General features: G+C 41.3%; 1 protein-coding gene across 1 annotated transcript in view; it reads right to left on the bottom strand.

Annotated features, from left to right (window-relative positions):
* Positions 1–2,921: 2,921 nt before the first annotated feature.
* Positions 2,922–21,537, bottom strand: part of RASSF3 (Ras association (RalGDS/AF-6) domain family member 3) — a 35,955-nt gene continuing 17,339 nt past the window's right edge. The window contains exons 2-5 of the mRNA XM_015415455.1: positions 12,861–12,968; positions 11,099–11,363; positions 4,482–4,597; positions 2,922–3,368 (exon numbers count right to left, since the gene is read on the bottom strand). Coding sequence (XP_015270941.1) covers positions 3,219–3,368; positions 4,482–4,597; positions 11,099–11,363; positions 12,861–12,968 — 639 coding nt within the window. The 3' untranslated portion in view covers positions 2,922–3,218. The remainder of the gene's footprint in view (positions 3,369–4,481; positions 4,598–11,098; positions 11,364–12,860; positions 12,969–21,537) is intronic.

Genomic DNA, 21,537 nt, shown 5'->3' with positions numbered 1-21,537 from the left:
TTTTACCCAGAAACACTCAACTGGACTTTCATGCTCAGATTCACATATTTCCTCACAAGTATACACCTCCTTTACATATAATGCAACTTCTCCACCCTTCCTTATTTTTCTGCCCCTTTTAAATAAGTTATACCACTCAATCCTAATATTCGAATTGTGTCATCCCACCAAGTTTCAGTAATGCCTATTAGGTCATAGTCTCCTTTCTGTATTAGGACAAGTTCCTCCTGCTTGTTTCCCATACTCTGTGCATTAGTGTAGAGACATCGGAATCCATGTTTTATGCACCCTGAGGTTTTGGTTTCTGTACTTTCATGTGAGTTAATGTTATCTGGTATACATCTCACTCCCTGCAAAACTTTAGCTTTCTTATTTCCAGTTACTGGCTTTGCATTTATGTCTTGCTCCCCCAGAGGATTTAGTATTGATACTATAATTGTTACTTAATACATTTATGCAATAATTCAGCAGTCGAAACCAACATCAACTGTATCAACTTCAGCTTTAATGATGAAATCACAACATTTTAATAATATATTTGAAGGGAATCAAATCTTCCCTATAAAAAGAACAGTTTTTCAAAATAATAAATAGTACAGTTTCTTTTAAAAAGAACAAAAACTCTCTACGTTTTCGGTGTTCCCTACATTGTCTTCATTTCATTTAAGTTTCATTCAGGTACCCTCAAACAGACAATATACAGACTTTGCAACACACCTCTGACAGATCAATACTAGGATACTAAAACAAAACTAAATTAAAAAAAATCTTTTGGGTCATCACTGCCCTATTCTTTTAAATTAAATAAAAGCTGAAGTAGCCAGTGTTTATCCAAGTCTTTCTGAACTCTAATAGTTTGAACAAATCCTTTATTTTCTACTTAAGCCTGTAGTGCATAAGATACCAATAAAAAACTTGGAGTAAAGAAACGCAAATGTTCAAGTAAAAATTAAGATTCACATACTTTAAAATTGCCCTTTCTGGACTCGAACAGTAATTCTGAACAACAAATGTTTGCTATTTAAATGCAAACAATGACTTTGCCATGTATACAATTAAAGGAATCATAGTGCCAGTTCTGATCTGTTCTCACATGCTGTATGTCAAAAAGCCTTACCTGAAGTAACACTTTACCAGAAGCAATGCTTAAAATAAATGTAATCACAGGAATTGCACAACTGTGTGTGGCAGCATATCCTGGGTGGAGGCACTCTGATGCCCACTTTATGTACAAGTGGGCACAGTAAAATGTGACTTCTTTCATTATGCCAGGGCTGTTTGCTGCCACAACAGAGGAACAGTAACCTAAACTGGCCTATAAGTGTGCCACAGTACTTGTAGGGAACTTATTCTGACTGATCTATAAGCATCCCTGTACCACCATAAAATGCAGCGCCACTATTTTCCCAATAAAGTCCCATACAAAATACTGCAACATTATGTGGGAAAGAAGAAAAAAAATGGTAATGAGAATGTGATCATTAATTGTGCTGTTAATGCCTCAAAACACCAAGACTGTTGTTGCTCCTGTGTAATGAGCATTAGAATTAGAAACCTAGGTGTGCTTCTTTTGGTGAAGGAAGGAGGGGCAGAAGCGGTTAACTTTAAAAATGAAGGCACATTTCCCAACAGAACATATCTTGGTGTTGCATCTATTACCCACTAGGTGACACCAAAGTGGCAGGCAAGTTTCAAAGATATTGGCCAAATAATTAAGACAAAAACAATTGCTGCTCATGATTGGGGGGGAAATCATAAACAATATTAAGTTTTCCAAATAATTGTTTTCCCCCGGTGGCTGAAAATATAAGAACACTTAGAACATGTTTAGAACACGCTTACAGTAAGTCTTCATACAGCTATATAGAAGATTTGTATTGCACACCACATCTTTGGTTTCACTTAGCATATATACTTAGATAATATTTCTGGAAAAAATATATAGCTCATCATAGGCAAGATTCTCCTCCTCCTCTAATTATTTACCTTGCATTTGGTTGAACAGTACACAGAACCCTAGTCAGCTTTTGAACTATTTATAGTTTACTCAAACCACAGATAGCCTACTTAAGAATACAAAACATAAAGAGATCTAAATCCAGCAATCCATCAGCAGATCCTTTCCCACCCCAGGAAGGTTGATTCCATGTGGGGGAGATGGGCTGTGCTGAAGAAGGGAAGGGAACAAAACTGTTCCTCCAACCTTTTCTGTCTGTGGAGCTGTATGTTCAGGCAGATCACTTTTTCCAGGATTTGAGAAGGAGCGCTGGGAGTAAGAGAAAATACCCGTAATCCTCATGTCCCTGGAGCTCTAAATTCAACCCACTGATTTTCAAAAATAAGAGATGTTACTATATGTGCCCAGAACAATTCTACTGCATCTTCAGACAATCAATGAATTAAACACATTCTGGATTATTTAATGCTGATGTTTTTCTCATATAAACCTCAGCCAAGTATTTAACAGATCATAAAGCTCATAGTAGACTGGAACCAAAGCATGCCTGCATCACTTTTTTTAAAGTAGCAATTCTATCTGTTTTCTGCATATGCAGTTCAGTTTCTATTACAGTAAGCCTCATCTCAAAACCATCTCTGAATATATTAATTTCAGTAATTCTAAACTCCCCACCTTCTTTCCAACACAAAAACTGAATTCCAGGATCACCTGTTTCTCTCTTCCATTTCTCTTCCCCTACCTCTTACCTTCTTTCCAACTTCCTCTCTAACTTCTCCAGTAAAGACTGCTTTAACATCTTCTGCACTATATTTGGAACCATTTATGATTCTTTACAATAAAAATGATTTCTTTGCAAAAAGAGACCTGGATCTGAAACAACACTCCTTGATCAAAATTAAGCTTTGATTTATAGAAAAGATAACTCAATTTATCCACAACTTTTTTCAAAAGCCTCAAATGAACATTAAAGCAAATAATATCTGTTTCATGCTGTCTATTTTCAAAGATGCATCACACAATCACAGTGAGTACAAAGAAACCTGGGAAAGACACAAAAAACATGAGAGAGAGATCTGCAAGTAACATATAATGCCACTTCTCTCTGTGTCTATATGCAAAATAAGAACGTGATTCCTCGGACCTCTTCTTTGGAAATGTTCTCTCTTGGCCTCACAAAATGATCACGTGTTTTAAAGAGGCAACCACCCTTGCCAGTATTTGGTAATGACATTTTTCCTGAGTGTTCTTTGGCCCCATTTTAACCTGGCTGCCAAACCCCACTAAGGGCTTCTTCAAGTTTGTCTCTGTATGCTGCATAGCGCCTTTTTAAGTTCTGCAATTGTTCATCTTCTTCTCTGTCCAGTATACGCAAGAAGTTATGCAGTTCAGGTAGGCTAAAGGCTTCCCACTGCAAGAAGAAAAGGGTAAAAAAATTAATGTAACTCATGAGTAGTATCTCAATTCCCATAATTAAACATCCAATAACAGTTTGGAAGGTTTTTCCCCTTTGTCATTCTCACCTTTATTCTGGATACTACCTGATCAGAGAAACCTGTACATCCTTAGAGGCCTTGGTACCACAAACAAGTTAAATGAAGTGAACAGGTAAGACCCTTTACTCTAAAGTTCCATGTGTTCCCCATAAAGAAAAATTATCACAAGTCTTGAAAATATTATAAATATAGCATCTGAATGTTATGCAATCCCTAAACAAAATCCATGTGATACCATTTATTAGGACCAACCCACCCAACACATGTTTTGTGTCATGTTGGTTGGTGCTAAAAGAAGGTATTACATGGCTTTTGTTCCTGTCTTCTGATTTTTCCTTGGACCAACATGGTGGCCGACAACTTTTTTGAACTTTTAAGTTCAGCTTTATGAAATATCAACTGCCCAGAGGGAGAGGAAAGAACACAGCTGAAGTGTTTATTAAAACATTCCTTCTTCTTCTTCTTCATACAAACAATTCCATCTATACCTTTGTTCCTACATTCTTTCCCTTAGAAGAAAATGAATATGCTGGCCACAAGCATTCCACTGCACTATTGAGAACTATTAAGAATGGCTTGTATACTTACAATGGGCATTTCCAGCAAGACAGCGATACATAAAAACTAAGGATTCCATCCAATTTGGATTGTGGCTGACCACCAAACAGCTCTCCAGTTGTGTACCATGGGCCTGAGTACAGCTGATCCCTGAGCAAAACTTACGTCCCATCAGTAACCCAAGGAAGCCTCAAGATCTCTTCCAATCATGGAGCTGGATCCAAGCTAATGCTTCCACAGGTGCAAAAACCTGCCCACAGAGCATGATTTTCTTACCTATATCACTACAGCCCCAAATGCCCCCTGAAATTCTGGGGGAGTGGAAACTAAAAGAACATAGTTTTGTGAGGCATTTCAGGCTGCAGTGAGGAAGGGGAGGTGGGAAAATCGTGCTCCAGGGGTAAAAATCCTTGCGTCTGTGAAAACATTTAGTCTGGACCCTGCACATTAGGAGCATGGATGCAACTTACCAAAACCTCTCCAGTTTCATGCTCACGCAGAACAAAACTAAGCATATCTGTTCTTGGGCCTGCCACCAACCGCAAATAGAGGGGATGTTCCATTTCTGAAAGCTTGCACATATAAACTGCAGGCAAGAAAAATATTATAGAATAAAGAATAATATACATATGGGGATTTCAGATGAAATATGATCGTCAAACATCACACCTGTATAAACCCCTCCCCCCACAAAACCAAATCCCATTACAAGCATATACTGGGGGGGGGGGGTTTGCGGGAGGAGAGGGATGCCTAGTTACAACCGACTTATGGTGACCCCTCATGGGGTTTTCAAGAAAGAGATGTTCAGAGGTTTGCCATTGCCCTGCCCCTGCATAGCACCTCTGGACTTCCCTGTTGGTCTCCCATCCAAGTACTGACCAGGGCTGGCTCTGCTTGGCCTCCAAGATCTGATGAGACAGGCTACCCCAGTCAGGGGATGCAATAATTGCTACTACTAATAACAAATGAAGCATCTCTGAGCAAAAACTACACTCCCCCCCCCATGTTTTCAAAGAAAGGCAAGGAAAGCTATGGAATTATTGGGGGAGGGGGATAGATTTGTTTCAGCACAGGAAATGAACTAATTAATTATGTTGTCTTTTCAGACCAGGTTACAGCATTAACCATTTACTGTCCATCACAACAGTGTTGAGGGATTCTTGCTCTGCCCCTTGGCTGGTGACTTGTGGGGCACTACAAGGTCCATATTATCCCCCATGCTATTTAATATCTATATGAAGCCATTGGGAAAGATCATCAGGAGGTACAGGCTGCAATATTACCAAAATGCAGAAGATACCCAACTCTACCTTTCTTTTCTACCTAATTCTGAGAATACTGTTGATGTTCTGAACCAGTGCTTGGAGTCATTAATCAGGTGGAAGTGACTGAACAAGCTGAAACTTAATCTTGACAAGACAGAGGTTCTCTGGGTTAGAAGAAAGGCAGACCAGGGACTTCAGATATCCCCTGTCTATGATAGGGCTATACTCCCCTTAAAAAGACAGCAGTCACCTTAGACAATGAGGTGGCTGCTGTGGCTTGGAGTTTGTTTGCCCAGCTCCAGCTGGTGTGTCAAGCATGTCCGTTCCTGGGCCAATCAGATCTAGTAACATTTTTTGGAAATTTAACTGAGTAATAAAATATATTTTTACCTGATTTGCACCATCGGCCTTGGCCTTATTTTTATCTCCAGTCAGATCTAGCCATAGTGACCTATGCCTTATTTGTATCTAGACTGAACTACTGCAACGCAAAGAGCCAGTTTAGTGCAGTGGTTAAGAGCAGCGGACTCTAATCTGGAGAACCAGGTTCGATTCCCCACTCCTTCACATGAAGCCAACTGGGTGACCTTGGGCCAGTCACAGTTCTTTCAGAACTCTCTCAGTCCCTAAAAACAAGTTTAGATTACCACTAGCACAATGCTAAGAGCTAGAACTTGCAGCTGCTAGACAATCCTAGGATCTCCTGGCTATTCTACATACAATGCCATACGATAATAATTATTATTGCAATGCTCTCTACTTGGGAGCACCCTTGAAGAGTGTTTGGAAGCTGCAGCTAGTGCAGAATGCTGCCGCTTGACTGTTGGTCGGGGCCAGCTATCGGGAGCATATGTCCCAGTGTTCCCTCTAAGCTGAGTTAGTGTGAGCTAGCTCATAGTTTTTTAGCCTGTGACCAGGACCAGGAGTCTGAAACACTATAAACTACCTAGGAAAAGTGTTGGATATCTTCTCTGGACTTGACTGCTTCCCTTCATGGATTTTGTGGATTTTTCATTCTCATATGTAATATTTGTTACTGATATTGCTAATTATATGCTGCTTTTCACTTTATTGAACTCTCTTTTTGTACATTTATACTTGCGGGTATTTCAGCTCACAGTTGTTTTGCTGTTCCTGGCTATATTATTGTTTGTTGCTTGTTGTTACTATGGCCCGCTTTTATGTAAGTTCTTCTTGTGCTCAGCCAGTTTTTGATAAATTTGTAACTTAGTATTTTAGACTCTCGGAGTACCACATGCCCCACAATGGATAAAATGGTAGTCAATGTCTGTAATTATAGAATGTAGAGAGTTACTACTCCAGTTTCATTAATTAGTCATGAATATAAAATACTTTAGTAATTCAGAAGAGTCCAGCATATCATATATATCTTTGGAACTCTTCTACTATTAGGATTTTACTATGAATGAATGTATTGGATTAGCACCTTTAAGATCTACTATTGCAGTGCCTTTAGGATAGCATTGCAGCTGTTACATATACATAGGAATTTGAGGCATATCAGGTCCTGGCTACATAAGCAACCCTGTAGGGTGCACATTAAAATTTTGGAGACCTGGCCCATATCAAGGTTGGAATGTTCCACCACATATATATATTTTACTTAGGAAATTTGAGGCATTTGGTCCTGTTCACTTAGAAACAACCCTGTGAGGTGCATATTAAAATTTAGGAAACCTGGCCCAAATTAGGGATGGAATGCTCCACCTGGAGTTGACAACTCCTAGTACTTTAGTATTTTTACAATAAGAGGTTCTATAACTTTAAAACTAATCAGGATACTATCAGCTGCAATCAATGTGGCTTCATAAAACTGTCCCAGTAGGCCAGATACTTTGAGGCATGTTTGGTCCTGTTCACATAGAAGCAATCCTAGAGGTGCATATTAATACTTAGGAGTATATACTGGCGGCTTGATGGTCCATATATTATGCTATGTATTTATATTCTTTATTCTAAAGAGTTACTCTCTTACAGAGAAGTTGAATAGCATCATCCTGTTAAGAAACTGGTATGAGACTTCCTATGTTGGTAAGATACATGAGACTCTGTGTAACAGTGATTATATATTGTTATTAAGCATCATTGTTTAAAAGCTATATTGTTATAAAGCATTGCTGTATTTTATACTTTTACAATTGCGTACTTCTATAGTTCTTTGTTCCTGAGGAAGGACCAGGAGTCTGAAACACTATAAACTACCTAGGAAAAGTGTTGGATATCTTCTCTGGACTTGACTGCTTCCCTTCATGGATTTTGTGGATTTTTCATTCCCATATGTAATATTTGTTACTGATATTGCTAATTATATGCCGCTTTTCACTTTATTGAAGTCTCTTTTTGTACATTTATACTTGCGGGTATGTCAACTCACAGTTGTGTTAACTACTCCGCCAACACTTTGGAGGGTGGACACTACGGCATTAGAACCTGCTGATGTCCCTCCCCTCCCCAGGCTCCACCCCCAAAATCTCCCATTATTTCCCAACCCAGACCTTGCGACCGTATCAATTATGCACAATCCAAACTTTACCTACCATCACCTGAACATATCTGGAAACATCCAAACAAACAAAAATTCAAGACAGCCTTAGCTGATATTAGAAATTGCCTGTGTTACATCGAGTGTCTCTGTATTTGGAAGAAAGCAAGCTTTTGTTGATTGTTTTTAGGAATCAGTCACATATCCGAGAGTCATCAAATTATCTCAGTCACCAACTGATAAATGGTTGATGACTACAACAGACTGAAACTTAGTGATCAATCAGCAGAAGTAATTTCCTCCTCTGCAGAACAGCCTCCTTACACCATACTGGCCATGCAGGTCCCATAACTCCAGAAATCAACTTTTGCAGAGTCAGAGAAGGGGCTGCTGGGGGGAGGCATGGGAAAGATCCGTGGTCCTTGTGCCTACAGAGCACTGGATCCAGGCCGATTCTTTCTTATAAAAACCTTAAGAACAACAAAGTTTGACGAGGACTACTACTAGGGCTTCCTTTATCTATCAGTGTATAGTTGCAATTCAAGTGATGACTGATCATGAGCATCTCACAATCTACCAACCATATGATACAAAGCAAGTTTCTCGTCATCTGTGGGAAGATGCTTGTGACTTTTATTGGACAAGATTTGCTCACTTTCATCCTCTCCCCCTACTCCTCCACCAGACTTCAGATCTCTTTGAGAGGGCAGAGTTCAATTTTGTATACTGTAATATGCACCTCACTATTTAAAATTTTCATTAAATAAAACTTAGAACATGTTTCTTTCTTTTCATGCAGTGCTATCATAGTCACATAAACTGACAGGCTAGTGGGCATGAAATCTAAATATAGTTCCTTGTAGAAATATGACCCCAAAGTAGGTCTCCACTAGCAGAACTGATTTTCTGATCTCAAGACACGAAGGTGGCCCTTCAATGGCTTTCCTCATTTCTCCATGGTCTGGGACAGAGGGTGGCACAAGGTCGGGAGGTGTCCTCTAGGAAACCCTTGTTGTGTGGGGTTCTTCAGGGAGCCCTCCTCTCTTCTATGTTATTTAACATCTATATGTGCCCCCTTGCCCAGCTGGCGAGGAGTTTAGGGCTTGGGTGCCATCAGTATGCTAATGACACCTAGCTGTATCTCCTATTGGACGGCTGGCCAGCTACCACCCCGGAAAATCTGGCCATGGTGGGATGGCAAAAGAAGAACAGGCTGAGACTGAATCTTGACAAAGACAGAGATTCTGTGGCTGGGGGGAAGCTTCGGGATTGCAGTTCAGGCTTCCAACTCTTGACGGCACACCACTGACACCGGGGCCATCCATCAAGAGCTTCAGTGTAACTTTGGATGCCTCCTTATTGATAGAGGCTCATGGCATGCATGTTACCAGGCTGGCGTTTTTCCATCTTCACCAAGCTCGGCAACTGGCTCCTTTCTTGTTGCACCCTGACCTAGCCACAGTAATCCATGCGACGGTCACCTCCAGGCTAGACTAGTGTAACTAGCTCTACATAAACATATGCTGGATAAACATATGGAGCAGAGCCAAAAGGTATAGATAGGAACTCACAGGCTGGGGCAGGTGATGCACTGTGTTCATGGTGCTTGGGGGGGGGGGGGCAACAGTGGGAGGACCTCTAGTGTCCTGGCCCCACTGATGGACCTCCTGATGGCACCTGGTATTTTTGGCCACTGTGTGACAGTGTGTTGGACTAGATGGGCCATTGGCCTGATCCAGCATTGGCTTCTCTTATGTTCTTATGCACACCAGCCTGCCCTTGAGAATGATCTAGAAACTCCAGCTGATTAAGAACGCAGCAGCATGAGTCCTGATGGGAACATATTCAACCTGTGCTGCGCCAGCTACACTGGCTTCCAGTGGAATACCAAGTCAGGTTTAAGGTGTTGGTATTGACCTTTAAGGCCTTGAGCGGTCTGGGACCAATGTATCTACGGAATCATCTCCTCTGGTATGTCCCCAAGAGAGCCTTGCGCTCTACTGATAACAATCTGCTGGTGATCCCCGCCCTAGGGATGTCCAGCTGACCTCAACCAGGGCCAGGGCTTTTTTGATCCTGGCCCTGACCTGGGGGAACTCTCTGCCAAATGACATCTTATATAATTCCACAGGGCCTGTAAAGCAGAGATGTTCTGCCAGGCTTTTGGTTGAGGGCAGCAATGGTCTTTCCTTGACTGGCACCCCTCCCTTCCCTCCCTCTGAATTGCTGTTATTAGTTCCTTCTCCCCCTACCCAGAAACTGGCCCAATAGTTCAGAGTTGGGGGTAGAAATTTTCAGATGCCATCATCATGGACTCTATTTGGGTCTTTAGTTTTATTAAATCGTTTAGTGGAATTTTAATATTTTATATGTTTTTATGGCTTTATGCCTCTATGTACATTGCCCAGAGCTCGGCATAAGCTGGGACAGGGTGATTACCAAATTCAATTGATGATGATGATGATGACGATGAAAGCAGGGTTTATTAAGGAAAGGCAAGACATAAATGTTTTAACGAAGTTTACACCTAAACAGGAGGTTATAAATATATCCAATTAAGTAATACACATGGTCAATTAGAACTAAATTGTAACTATCCAATACACTGATTAAAATGCTACTTTTCTATATAAAAATGATTTTTCTATTAAAAAAGAATTATTTTTCAAGCTAACTTTTACAAACAACACCATAAAGCATGTAGTATATTTCTTACTGTGTGCTTCCTATTGCTTTTAAGGAACACAAAATCATCACAAGAGGTAGTAGTTAAGAAAAGAAATGTCATTCCATATGAGTGTTCTTGTGCTTCTGTTCAGTGCTCTATGACTACCTGAGTTCTACCACTTGTATGCAGTTCTCAAAATGACAAGTATTTTCAATGCTCAAAAGCATACCTCGCTCCTGGCAAAGTTCTCAACAATTACAGCCTAATCTTGTTTCCAAACACACATACATAAGATCCTAGCCTGAGCTTTTAGTACAGCAAATTTTACTTATCCTCCATATGTTCAGAAAGAGCCAAACCATATTGCTCTCAGCAGCAATAAGTCTGTAGTAGATGTAGCCTGCATGACCAAAATGATATCAATGAGGAAAAATATGCTTAAAATAGGAAACCCAACTGAAATACATGTTGATGAACAAACTAACCTTCTTCCAAACTACTCCTCTTTCAAGGGCATCTCCTCCCCGCACCTCTGCACTTCACCTTAAAGTCAGTGTTATGGAGTTATCCCATGAAACCTACCCTCCCCACCCCAGGCACATGACCAATGTCATTTAGCTCAAACATTCAAAAGATCAAAAGGCATACCTTGGTCTTCCCTGTGGCAACGCTTGTAAAGTGCAAACTTAGCAGGATTATCAGCCACCAAAAACTTTTTGAGCAGAGCTTCGATAACTTCACGGACAGTATTACTGCTGCTGATGTGAAGGGTATTCATATAGCCTTTAGGTAAGTAAAAAGCCGTCTCGTCATTCATGATGTGGTTCCCTGGATTCACAGAAGCCCGTACCGTGATAGGCCTGCACAATTCCATTTGAACTTTGATAAAGCCAGTGTACACCCCATTGGAGTTCTACAATAAAGCACATCATGAAAGCACCAAAGCCCCTTATATAATTTTATTTTGAATGACACAATAACGTTTTCAAAATATGGCATAAACACCACACTTCTAGAAATATGACTGGAGAAACACCATAACTGAAGTATGTGATAGACCTAAAGATATTCAGAACATTTTAGTCCATAGGTAAAGATCAAACCAAAACATGGGGAAAAAATCAGTATTGTGTTTTCGTTTTAGAGCAATATAATGCTTTCTTTTACAGAGGCATTAGCATGTATTAACCGTGCCATTCCACTAACTTCATAACACTTCTTTGGAAGAGGGGGGTAGTGATTTCTGCTGTTACCCCTCCCTCTGTTGATGGGCCAGGAACTTTCAGGGGGCTCAATGGACTGCAAACGGCCAGGGACGGGGTAAAGTTCTATTCTGCAAAGCCCATGGACAGTTGGATATGCCCCATTATTATCCAATGATAATTATATGAAACAAGGGGTTTGCTTGGAAACTCAGTGTATATTTGGATGTTGACAGTGTACTTCATGATGTATTTATAACAACAGATGGTGTCTAAATATGAGACCTGAGAAAACACCAGGGGTCATTTCGTACAAAAAGAGCTGCAGGAGCTCATTAGCATACCTAATAGCCCATTAGCATAATAGCCCATTAGCATATGCCACGACCCCTGACATCACCAGAAGTGATGTCAGAAGGGGAAGCAAAAAGGGGGGGGAGGACCAATGCTCCCTCTAAGCTGTGGAGTCTTGTGAGCAAAAATTCTACTCTGTGAGCTATTGGCATTAAAGCTGTGAGCCAGCGATTTGGCTGCTGCATACATTAGTTTGCTCTGGAGCCATCCTTCCTGAGCTAAGACAAAAATGTGTGAGGCGGAGGCTAAAAAACTGTGAGCTAGCTCACACTAACTCAGCGTAGAGGGAACACTGGGGAGGACATATTCAAAACCCTACCCTCCCCTTCCCCAGGCTTCCGTGACACACCTTGGCAGGCTGGCTGGGAAAAGGAAGGTGAGGCTTTTGAAGATGCCTCCCTCCCCTTTTTTGCTTCCCCAGCCAGCCTGCCAAGGTGTGGGGGGGAGCGAAGAACTTTAAACCCCTTCTCTTTGGAGTCATGGCGCGACGGCGGCACAATCTTCCCATTATATTCTATGGCTGCTGCGGCGCGACTCTAGAGAGGGGGAGCTGGGGGCGGGGCTTGTGCCCTCCTGGGCTGCCGGAGCAGTGCTCCAGCGTGCTCTGGCCCCAAATGACCCCTGGAAAGCACCATCCTGTAACAAACATCCTTTCACTTCAGGTCTATATGTGATGCTTTTAAAACCTCTTGTGCTGAATACCATCACATTTTTAGTTAAGAAAATCGATACTGAGAGAACACTTTGCAATATATCTATGTTTACATGCCAAAAATGTTGTAATGATTTTCTAGTTCCCTCCACAGATCCTTTGTGATTATTCAGTTAAAAAAAAAAAGTCCCACAAGTCTTACCAAGGTCATCTTTAGCTTGTCAGTAACATCTGAATTGTAAATTTGGATTTTTTCCTTGATTGCTTCTTTGGTGAGGTAACTATGCGTTTCCTTCTCTTTCTGAACATCCTATAGCAAGACAAGTCAACAGAAAACAGTATTTAAAATACCAAACATATAGTGTGTCTATAAAAGACAAACACTATGCAAAAGACATATAACAGCATTAACCTTTGTCTCCAATGACTTGCATGACATGGAGTAAAGAAACAGAACTTTTTCTAACGCTCATATCAGATAGCTTATATGATGCTCTCCAACAATCAAAATATCTAAAATCAACACACTATTTAGCACAGGAACACAAAGCAGAAGCAAAAGTGGTGCATCTTGACAACTGCTTTGCTCATATTAATTCAAAGCATGCTCAGGTATAGCTACATTCTTCTGTCAACTAACTGTATACAAAGTGTATTGAGAGAAAAACAATTTAGAGTTCTTAGAATGGCAGCATTATTAATGTATTCATGTATTCTTCCAAGGCTGCTCTCTTCTCTAAACGTGATGCTGTCCAAATAAGAATTTTTAAAAAAATCTGAAGAACAGTTAATCGCATGGAATCATCAGCTACTTACACTTACGGGATTTCTAGTGCCCAGATATAGCCATGCCCTAAAAAGTAAGTATTTCCAAGAACACCCCCTGTGCACGCGCACACACACATGTCTTATTCTAAACTGCATGCTGATTATTTTAGTCCATTGTAAATCTTTTTCACCAAGCACTGGATACCTTCCAGAAAGCACTGGTTCACAACCCAGAGTAAAATCTAATGTTACGTTTCCATCATATGCACAAACACCATATATAGTATGAAACTGTTTCAGCTCTCAACTTCACTTATCGGACAAATCTATTTAACCGTCTTGACTTGCCATTCTCCTACCTAGACACTACTAATAAAGATGAAAATGAACAGATACAACATAAATAGGATGAGGGATCTTTAATGAATAATCCTCCAAGTAAGCAACTTCAGCTTAAGCTGCTACAAGTCTATCAAGATTTTAGTTCTCAAACATCTCACGAAGGCTGAGCAAAACACGGAGTGCAAGAAACCTGAAGCTGGTACCCATAAGCCTCACTTGGCTGGTACATACTATTTGGGGTGCATTCGGATCTTAATCTTGTATCTGATGCCCTTGAAGATAGAGGGGCAAAACTGACTTGTAAACACCAAAATTAATCATTAATGCAAATAAATGTACACTGATCCTTCACCAGAAATCAAAGCCTGTCTAAATATGCCAACTTTGAGACATCCTAGTAAGATCAGTTAGTTGTATTTCCCTTTCCTTCATGGAATAAGGAAAATATACTTTGGAAAGCTTCACTACAGAAAGTCAAACAAAGTGAACCAAAAATATAAAACAAGTTGTGTTTGTCCATTTGTGAGAACATAAAACATGTATGTACTTGTGATACTGAAGTAACAAATCAAGATTGTGATCTCACTCCAAAACCATCAGTTCTGTCATGCCCTATATGGCTGTGCTGTGACTGCTGGCATGCAACCCAGTTCTAAACAGAGAGAATTGTTTAAAGTCTGAAGACTAAATGGCAACAAGCAGCTTTCAGAGTCCTGGCACATGATTTATATCAAGGCACAGCAGGTTACATACAATTTTAAATCAAAGAAAAGCTTTTGTTTTCCTGGTGCACACTTTTCATACTCTACATATGAAGTTTCAAGACACTCTGAAAGGGCATCAAATAAACCACGCAACTCACCTTTCTGCATATTACCTGACAAGATGTTTCATATCCAGGATGCAGGTCCTTGTCATGAATGCTACTCAGGATCTGAACTCTGAAAATTTATCCATCACGTCTGCATTCCAACCCACCCTCCAGGAAGCTCAGGTTGAAAACACACAAATAAGTCCAAGTAATACAGACAGGATGAGAGGGTTAATGGCTTGTCCACAGCCACCCCCAATGTGCACCCATCACACTATCCATTATTAAAATATCCTGGCTGTGGTACACTTTGGGGGCTTTCACAAAGCTCTTATTTCATGTAATACATGACTTGTACTGGCTACACACAGGCTTCCCAGCCAAGACTACAGCAGAATCGCTTAGTTTTAAGCCTCCCAGAAGGAAGACGTTGCACAGACATACTGCTGGTATCATTGCTAAATGGGAAGTTATCATGATCTATTTTCATCTCTGTCATCTCTTTAAATGAGTAGCCCCTCAGGGACCCAGTGCTGCTCACAGGCAACTAAAGGGAAATATAGGGTTGGAACAGAGTTTTGCCTGATATCTGCCGCATCAGTATACACAGAGCTAGCAAGGCCACAGCTGTCTGGGATGCGTCTTGGGCAAAAATACTGAAGGAGGCAAAGTATGTGGTGCGGCAGAAAGAAGGGAAGAATTCCCTAGAAAGAGGTAGCAGTCTTGATAGCAGGTGAAGTAGGGAAAAGAGAGCAGTAACCATGAGAACCAAGCTGAGGAAAGAAAGATCTCAAAGTATTGGCAAGGCAAGACAGAAAGCGCTCACAATTTCTTGTGCTAATAACAGAAAAGGAGTAGGAGCCCAGAGGCATGGGCCAACAAGATAAGAGCAGAGGGGAGCTTTCCGGTCCACAGCTTTGGTACCCACTCAGCATTCACGGAACTTGTGGATTAGGCTGGGAGGGGCAAACACAGACTTCTGCTCCCCAGGAGAGGCTAAGGAGGCACATGCTCAGAAGGCTAATCATGCACCTAAATAAAATTCCCAATAAATAAGAAGAGGGAGGCATCTTAAAAATAATCCATAAACAAGAATGAAGTCAGTAAAGCATGTCTGGGGAGTCAAACATTCTATTGGGTACGAACTATTTCACAGGTAGAAGTCCTTTGAAAACTGGACTAAGATTTTGGCCTTGCTAGTCTGTGGTTTACTAGGCCTCGTGAATAAGGCTGTGAGGAAGGTTTCCTCCTAAGTACCACCAAGACCTTGTAAAATATACACAATTCCTTCCTGGCTAATAAAGCCCCAAATTCAGAAATCCGTCTTGCAGAAGTCATCCTCACCAAAAAAAAAAAAAGACTTCTTCCAAAAAGGAAACTTTGGCTTCTTATCATTTGAAAGGATCAAATGGAGGTTTGCTCAAGACCTGTAACACTTCAGAAAAGTTCCCAGTAGGCAATCCATACCAAGTGAGAGGTGCCAAATGTATAGTTCCTTCGAGGAAAAGCCTAATGTGCCTATGAGAAGAAAATGACGCAGTCTTTTGCAGTCTCAGATTGCGACCAATGTTGCAACCTGTCTTTTAAGGCATCCAGTCTTAGAACCTAATTCTAACCTTCGTGTAGAAAGGGAATGATGTCTTTTTGTAAGTACGTTTCAGTGGACCTAGACTTTCGGTACTAGCCCACTTTTGAATGTCAGCCACATACAATTATAGAGACAACTAGAAGCAGGTTTTCTGGACTGTACCATGATGTCAACTACATAACTTGGAAGGTCCAATTCTCCTAAATCAGCCCTTTCCATCTCTAAACTGTCAGCTAGAGTCAAATAGGGTCTGAGTGGTAAACTGATTCTTGTACCAGCAGAACCCATCTGTTAGACAATCTCCACTGTAGAGATACTGACATCTTCACTAGCTCTGAGACCCAAAAACTTCTGCCAGAAGGGAGTTCTGAAAATCACTTCCGTTTCCTCCTTTGACACTTTGTTCAGGTCTCAGCTGATCATGGTTGGCGGAAAGGCATAGAACAGACCACTGGGTCAACAGCAAGAGCATACATTTTTGCCCTGTGCCCTGGGACCATAGAAACTGGTTAGAAACCTGGCAACTTGATTGTTGTTTGATGTTGTAAAAAGATCAAAGTAGGGATCACGCAACAAAGTGTGATTTTGCTGGAAGATCTGTTTGTTTAGACTCCATTCTCCTGGATCTAAATCCTTTCTGTTCAGCCAGTTAGCTGGGAGGTCTGTAAGACTGTTATAGGTGTTCTGCTTTCAGACCTACCAAATTTTTCTCTACCCATTTGAACAGGATTGAAAAGCCCATTGATCTGGTGCCTCCTTGTGGGTTGATGTGAGCCTTGGCTGTAGTGTTGACTGTGCACACACTACCACATCCTTATTCCTTGATAGGTTTTGGAAGGCAATCAGTGCTAATCTGCCCCAAGTTTCAGCCAGTTCATACTATTCATTTCTTCCAACAGGCTCCATCTGCCTTAGACAATCTGATCCTTCCAAGTGTGTTCCCTGGTCCCTTCTGTGGGTCCCCGTAATTAGCATCAAGTAAGGAGGCTGGAGGAAACTGACTCCTCTTGTCAGATTTGGTTGCAAAGACCACTAGCTTAGTGACTTCTTTGGGGGGGGGATATCTTGACTTATTTGTGCTCCGTGTTGTGTGTGTCCTTCTGATAAGAAAGAAGAGTCCACTGTAAAGGCCTGGATGGAAGCAGGCCCAAAGAATCTACATCATCAGCCCCAGAACTGTCAACCGGTGCATCAGGTCTACCGACCTCTGCCAGCTTTATTTCATCCTTTCCAACAATTTTACCTGCTTCTTTGCAGGGAGGAACACTTGGGCCACCCTTGTCCGAATCCTGGCCCCTAAGTGGACGATGTCCCTGGAGAGTGTGAAATGACTTTTTTACACACTGATCAGGCAGCCATGTGCTGTAGACTATGTATCCTAGCTCACCTCCTCTGCCTCCTTGGCTCTGCAGAAGATATTGTCCAGGTAAGCATATAGATTCCTTGTTGTCATAGGTAGGCTATTAGAGCTACCAGGATCTTGGTAAACACCCTCAGAAATAATGCCAGCCCAAAGGGAAAGACCTTGTATTGGAAATGCTGGCCCAAAAATATCAAAAAGGGAAGAACTGTCTGGAAGGTGGAAAATGCACGTAAGCATCTCTAAAGACTAAAGATGTCATATGATTGTCCTGCTGAATACTCTGCAGAATGCACCAAAGTGATTCAAACTGAAACGTGTGCTTCTTTACCCATAGCTTCAACTCTCTTTGATTTAGGATTGGTCACCAGTCCCCGGATTTTTTTGGGACTAGAAACAGAATGTAATAAATCTCATGAAATGCTGTTTCACCAGTTCCACTGCCCCTATTCGCACTAAATATTGAATAGGTGACAACAGAAGAAAGATGTCAATGTTCTGTCTTAAGCAACTGGGGAAACACAGAAGCAATGTGTGTGTGTGGATTCTATCTTGTGTTCCTTCCAGATTTAAAAGTAAACAGACGGAGAGTGATTTCAGCTCAGCATACCTTTACTTAGTTCAAAACAAGACAACCTTAACCGCCTCACAGGCCGGTTTATATGTGCTCCAGTTCTACACCCTAAACACCCCCACACACCAGTGATTGGCTATTTTACAGTGGCCGAGAGTTCCATAGGCTCTCGGCCAGGAGCCTAGCCCTCCGATAGGTGCGGGCTACGATCCGCTTGACCCTTTGTTCTCATGACCGAAGTTCGGCTGCTTCACCCGACCGCATGGCAACCTAGTCACGCACGGGGTCGGGGATGAATACATTACACAGATGATGGAGAATACCCACTGGTTGGTCATAGACTCCATCCAGATGTGGTGAAACAGCTGGAGTTGAACCCCCATCACCACCACACAGTCAAGTGGTTGGTCTTTGTTTTGTTGGTGTTGTTTGTTAGGCGGGAACTTTCTCTGCTGGAATACCCAAAGGTGAAGGAGCTCCTAAAATCCTTTTGCTCCTGTTTTTTTATTATTTTTGGTTTTTTTAATGTGGATAAATCTGAAATTGACAGAGGGTCCCACCTTCCAATGCTTTAGCCATCAGTCTTTCTAGCCACTGTATTAGTGGCCTATCCTCTGGCATCAAACTGCATGGCCTCTTAGGATGTGTATGCTGAAAATTTTGCAGCCCCTTTAATCTTTAGGATGGATCTCTTAAGTGTCAAGGGGTCAGTGTCTGGCTCTTGAAGGAGGCTATCAGCCCAAACCACGATGGCCCTGGAGAAATTTGAGAGCATGGTGGGAACACAGATTGCCAGGAAGGCTGCCTCATGAGATTCCCTTGGGCCAGCTCATCATCATCATCATCATTATCCACTGTGATCTGTGCTAATAATATTCTTGCCAAAACAGCTCCTGATGGTTGAAAAATGCCCCCCGATCACAGCATCAGAAATTAAATCTTTAATAACTCAAATGAAATCTGGGAAGGCTCCTGGACCTGACCTGATACCAACAGAGCTGTTCAAAGCAAACGCTGAGTGGTGGGTGGAGATACTGGCACCAATATCACACAAATTAATGAGACAGGGATTATGCCTACCTCTCCACCATGCAACAAGAGCTCTCATCTACAAGAAAAAGGTGATCCAACTGACCCAAACAATTAAAAGCCCATAAAGTTTACTATCAGTGGTGGGCAAACTGTATGCTTCTTTGCTTTATAAAAAGCTACTTCTTTGGATGGAAGATGAAGCCATATTGGGATGAGAGCAAGCTGGATTCTGTAAAGGTGCCAGTGCAGTTGACCAGTGCCACACTCTCCGAATTATTGTAGATAAGTACACCAGCTCAAGAGATAGCATGTTAGCTGTCATCTTCGTGGATCTCAGAGCAGCCACTGACTCAGTGTCTAGGCAAAGACTATGGGATAAACTGAACAAATCGTGTATGGACAAGCGCCTCCTGATCCAACAATTATACACCCAATCTACTACTCAGGTGAGATGTGGTCCTGCTGGCAAACTGACCAGGGATATTCCACTGAACAGAGGAGTTAAGCATATTAAATTATCCTGCTTCTTATATGCAGATGATACAACCCTTTTGTCAAGGTTTGTGACTGGCCTACTGAAGCTCATAGGTTCCTTCTTAGAATACTGTTCCAGAGAGGGCTTAGTTATCAATGTTGCTCAGCCTAAGGTTCTTCTTTTTAGTAAAAAAAAAAGGAAGATAAAGAAGTATAAGTAGTCAGTAGCAGGACAACCAATGAAGCAAGTAGAGCATTTTAAATATTTAGGAATCATCTTTCAAGCAAATCTTTCCTGGAAGGTGCATCTGAATTCCGCTGTTAGAGCAGCTATGAGAACTGAGAAGGCCATTTCAAGATTTTATTATTCCATGGGTGGCCAATATGTTCCTGTGGCAGTCAAAGTATTCGATCCTAAAGTTGCTGGGCAGATGCTATATGCTGCCAGGGTCTGGATCAGTGCAATAACAGACAATATCGACAGACCTCTATTAAGATTCCTACAGAATTTTCTGAGAACAACTCAGTGTGTGTCTGGAATAGCCCTGAGAGCCGAATTTGGGGAGAAGCCTTATGAAGTAAAGGTCTGGGGAAGAGCATTCAATTTGAAAATTAGAACTCTAAAATCAAACCCAGATCTAAACCTCCTTGGACTAGTAAACTGGACCACCATACAAGTGATTGGGACAGATTACTAGACTGTAAACTATTATTGGCCACCAAATGAGAAGGGAGCACTCACTGGAGAAGACCCTGATGCTGGGAAAGATTGAAGGTCAAAGAAGACTGGGATGGCAAAGGATGAGATGGTTAGACAGTGTCATAGATGCAACGAACATGAAGTTGAGCAAACTTCAGAGGACGGCGGAAGACCAGAAGGCCTGGCGTGATCTGGTCCATGGGGTCGCGAAGAGTCGGACTCGACTGTGCGAATGAACAACAAAAAAAACTATTATGTCTGGGTATCACCCATGAGGTGACAGAAATCACGAGTAGACAAGAACTGTCACAGCTAATTAGAAGACATTTGAGAGACTTCGACTATGAGAAGACATCAATTAGAGCCTGCAGAGTGTGCTCAACCTTTTCAGTACACATTCAGCCTCCAATAACAATGCCAAACTACTTATCTGAGATAATTCTTTCTCTCTTTCTTTTTTTTTAAATCCCCGGAGGGATATTTTTTTATTTTGCAAGTGCTACAAAAACTACAAAGAAATATTAGGGAAGGGACTACAACTAAGGATAAAGGAAAGCAAACCACACTAAACTAAAACCCCAAGAGGAGGAGATCTTTTCACTGTTAGTAAAAATGTTAGTACAGTCAGTTTTAGTATCACAATATACTTCTAGAGTTCTTGCTTATAACAATTCGCTATTTATATGTTATATTGTTAGTTGTTATGAGAGAACTCTCTGATCATCTTCTTATTCTTCGCTTCAAAAGGCCATTTTCCAAGTCCTTCTGCCTTTACTTCGGCTTTCTGTCTCTAAAATCGTATACCACTAAGGCTGGTCCTGCATCCTTTTCTACCGCAGAATCCTCTTCCGTTCCCGAGGTAGCAGAGTCACTAGACTTCGTTTCATCCTCTTTGAACTCTTCGTCTGTCCCCAGCTGACGTCTCAAAAATTCTTTAGCTTTAAAAGTGGAGTCCATCTTCTCTCTTCTATCATTGATCTTAAAGATGACACCTTCCGGAACCGCCCACCTGTACGATATCTCATTAGTTTGAAGAAAAGAAATTAAGTCCTTGTAATTTTTCCTCTTTTGTCTAATTTCAAATGGAATGTCCTTTAAGGTTTTGATGGTTACATTTCCCATTTTCAGTAGAGTTGCTGAAGTTGCTTTTAAAATGGCATCTCTGGTTTGTCTTCTTAAAAACCCGACCACTATTTCTCCAGGTAGGTTATTTTTTTTAATGTAATTGGA

This window comes from Gekko japonicus, unplaced genomic scaffold (assembly GCF_001447785.1).
Source record: "Gekko japonicus isolate JY-2015 unplaced genomic scaffold, Gekko_japonicus_V1.1 scaffold1352, whole genome shotgun sequence".
NCBI classification, from domain to species: Eukaryota; Metazoa; Chordata; class Lepidosauria; order Squamata; family Gekkonidae; genus Gekko; species Gekko japonicus.
Note: the sequence above shows the minus strand (reverse complement) of the source record. Positions and strands in the feature narration are given on the sequence as shown.